A 2,050-nucleotide genomic window follows, 5' to 3' on the forward strand; every position below is an offset into this window, starting at 1 on the left:
GTGGTGTCACGGGGCATTGTGTGCAGCTCAAGGGGCCAGTGGAGGCTCGTATTGGCGTGGGCAGCACGGTGCAGCGGCTGCCGGTGTATGTGGCCGATCTGGACGAGCACTGCTTGCTGGGCCTTGACTACCTGACGCAGAGTAAGGCGTGTGTCGACCTTGGACGGAAGCTGGTGAGGGTGCACGGTGAAGATGTGCCCTTGCTTCCAGAGGTTGGCTGTGCAGAGGTAGTTATGGCTGAGCGACTGCACCTTGCCCCCAGGACAGAGTCTAGAATCCAGTGTCAACTGTCAAGAGTGATGCGTGGAGTAGAGGGCCTCGTGGAGCCCATCCAAAACCTGCAGCTGGCTGATGGCGTAGCAGTTGGGCGGAGCCTTGTTGGACCAGGGGAGGGGTTAGTTACAGTGTTGGTAGCTAACTTCTCTAATAAGGACCTGAAGGTGCCAGCTGGTGCAAAGCTGGGCACTTGTGAGGAAGTGGAGCGTCCAGAAGAGTCGTCGGGGAGTGAGGAGTTGGTTGGCGTGGGGCCGTTGCCTGACTTCCTCGAGGACTTGGCGCACCGGCTGTGGCGTTACCATGGGCCAGGAAGCTACTCCTGGAGCCATGGTGAAAAAGATGACGTTAGCCCCAGTAGCGGCGATGACGACGTGGCAGACGCTGACCGAAATGAGGACGAACATTTGGATGGTGAGGGCGATGCAACAGACGTCAGTGGTGACCATGAGCCAGGTCTTGGGGCAGGAGATACCCCTCTGGGTGCCACTGCCAATCTACCGCCGCACACCTCCTCCAGAGCGACCCCAGCGAGAGCGAAGAAAGCCGCGCTGGATGAAAGATTTTTGTGTTTCTGAGAACTGATTTTCAATTACGGTTACTTTTGTTTGAAAGAATTTTGTTTGTTCCTGAGGACTAATTTTATTTAAATTTTCTGTAGTTTGTTTCAGGTTTAGGTATGTCAGAGCAGATGGGTCGTCTGCTTGATAGGGGGGGATAGTGCTACGCCAGTGGGTCTTTGTCTCTGTGCGAAACATGTGTTAACATGAAAAGGATGACCTGGGCATGTGTTAACATGAAGGGACCTGGCAAACATGACGCAACTGGCTGTGAGCGGAGGAGCGGAGGAACAAGCCAAGAGAGACGCAGTTGGGTGCTGCTCCTGTGAAGACCTCGTGTGTGCCCTTGTGACCTGATAAACTTTGTGTTGCCCTGTTATAAGCTGTATCGTGCAGTGTGACATGCTGGTGTCCCCCCTGTATTGTGCCTATAGAAAAGTGTACGGGTAAATAACTTGTGTAAATAAAGGAAAGACTGTCATTTTGTGTTTATTTCGTGCCCTGCCTCGCCACTTGGCGTTTCCCCTCGTGGTGTTCTGGGACGCTGTGGTGCTCGGTGCCTCTTGGAACTGTTCAGTGTTCACGACCCTGTGGATAGCACGCCGTCTGCCTAGCCTGCCTTGTGTTGGTGGCAGAGAGACGAGGCGGCCGGCGTAACAATATATATATATATATATATATAATACATATATCTCAATAATTTCCCAAGACGAGTCGATCCACGCCCACCACCCGCCCCTCTCTGTCCTTCCTCAGCCCTCCGCGTCTCTCGATGACCTCGATCGCGTAATAGCCAAGGATCCCCAGCAGGAGGAAGACCAGGAGGATGGTGACCTTCGAGTCCACGCAGAGGACGGTACTGCAGGCGTAGGCGATAACGAAGCCCAGAGACTCCCATAGGCGGTAGTTGCTGAAGGAAGCTTCCGATTGGCCGGGGAAGATCACGCCGTAGAGCGCTGATTGGTCGAGAGAGAGAGAGAAAAGTAACGATTAAATATTCTTAAAAAAAAAAAAATAGAAACGGTTGGAAGCTGTTTTCTTTTTATCTATTTTTAAATTTCAGTTTTTCTATTTATCTTTAAAATTTGTTTTTTTTTTTAAAAAATTATCTATTTTTCTTTGCTTTGATGTATTTGAATCTTGGTATAGTGGTATACTGATTTTATAAATGCTCTGTTTCATTAGTCTTATTCGTTTAATTTTATCTATCATCATTA

General features: G+C 50.2%; 1 protein-coding gene across 1 annotated transcript in view; it reads right to left on the reverse strand.

Annotated features, from left to right (window-relative positions):
- Nucleotides 1–1,508: 1,508 nt before the first annotated feature.
- LOC119568257 (UNC93-like protein) overlaps nt 1,509–2,050 on the reverse strand; it is a 12,981-nt gene continuing 12,439 nt past the window's right edge. Inside the window, exon 10 of the mRNA XM_037916714.1 lies at nt 1,509–1,789. Within this exon, the coding sequence (XP_037772642.1) occupies nt 1,527–1,789 (263 nt within the window). The 3' untranslated portion in view covers nt 1,509–1,526. The remainder of the gene's footprint in view (nt 1,790–2,050) is intronic.

This window comes from Penaeus monodon, chromosome 43 (assembly GCF_015228065.2).
Source record: "Penaeus monodon isolate SGIC_2016 chromosome 43, NSTDA_Pmon_1, whole genome shotgun sequence".
NCBI classification, from domain to species: Eukaryota; Metazoa; Arthropoda; class Malacostraca; order Decapoda; family Penaeidae; genus Penaeus; species Penaeus monodon.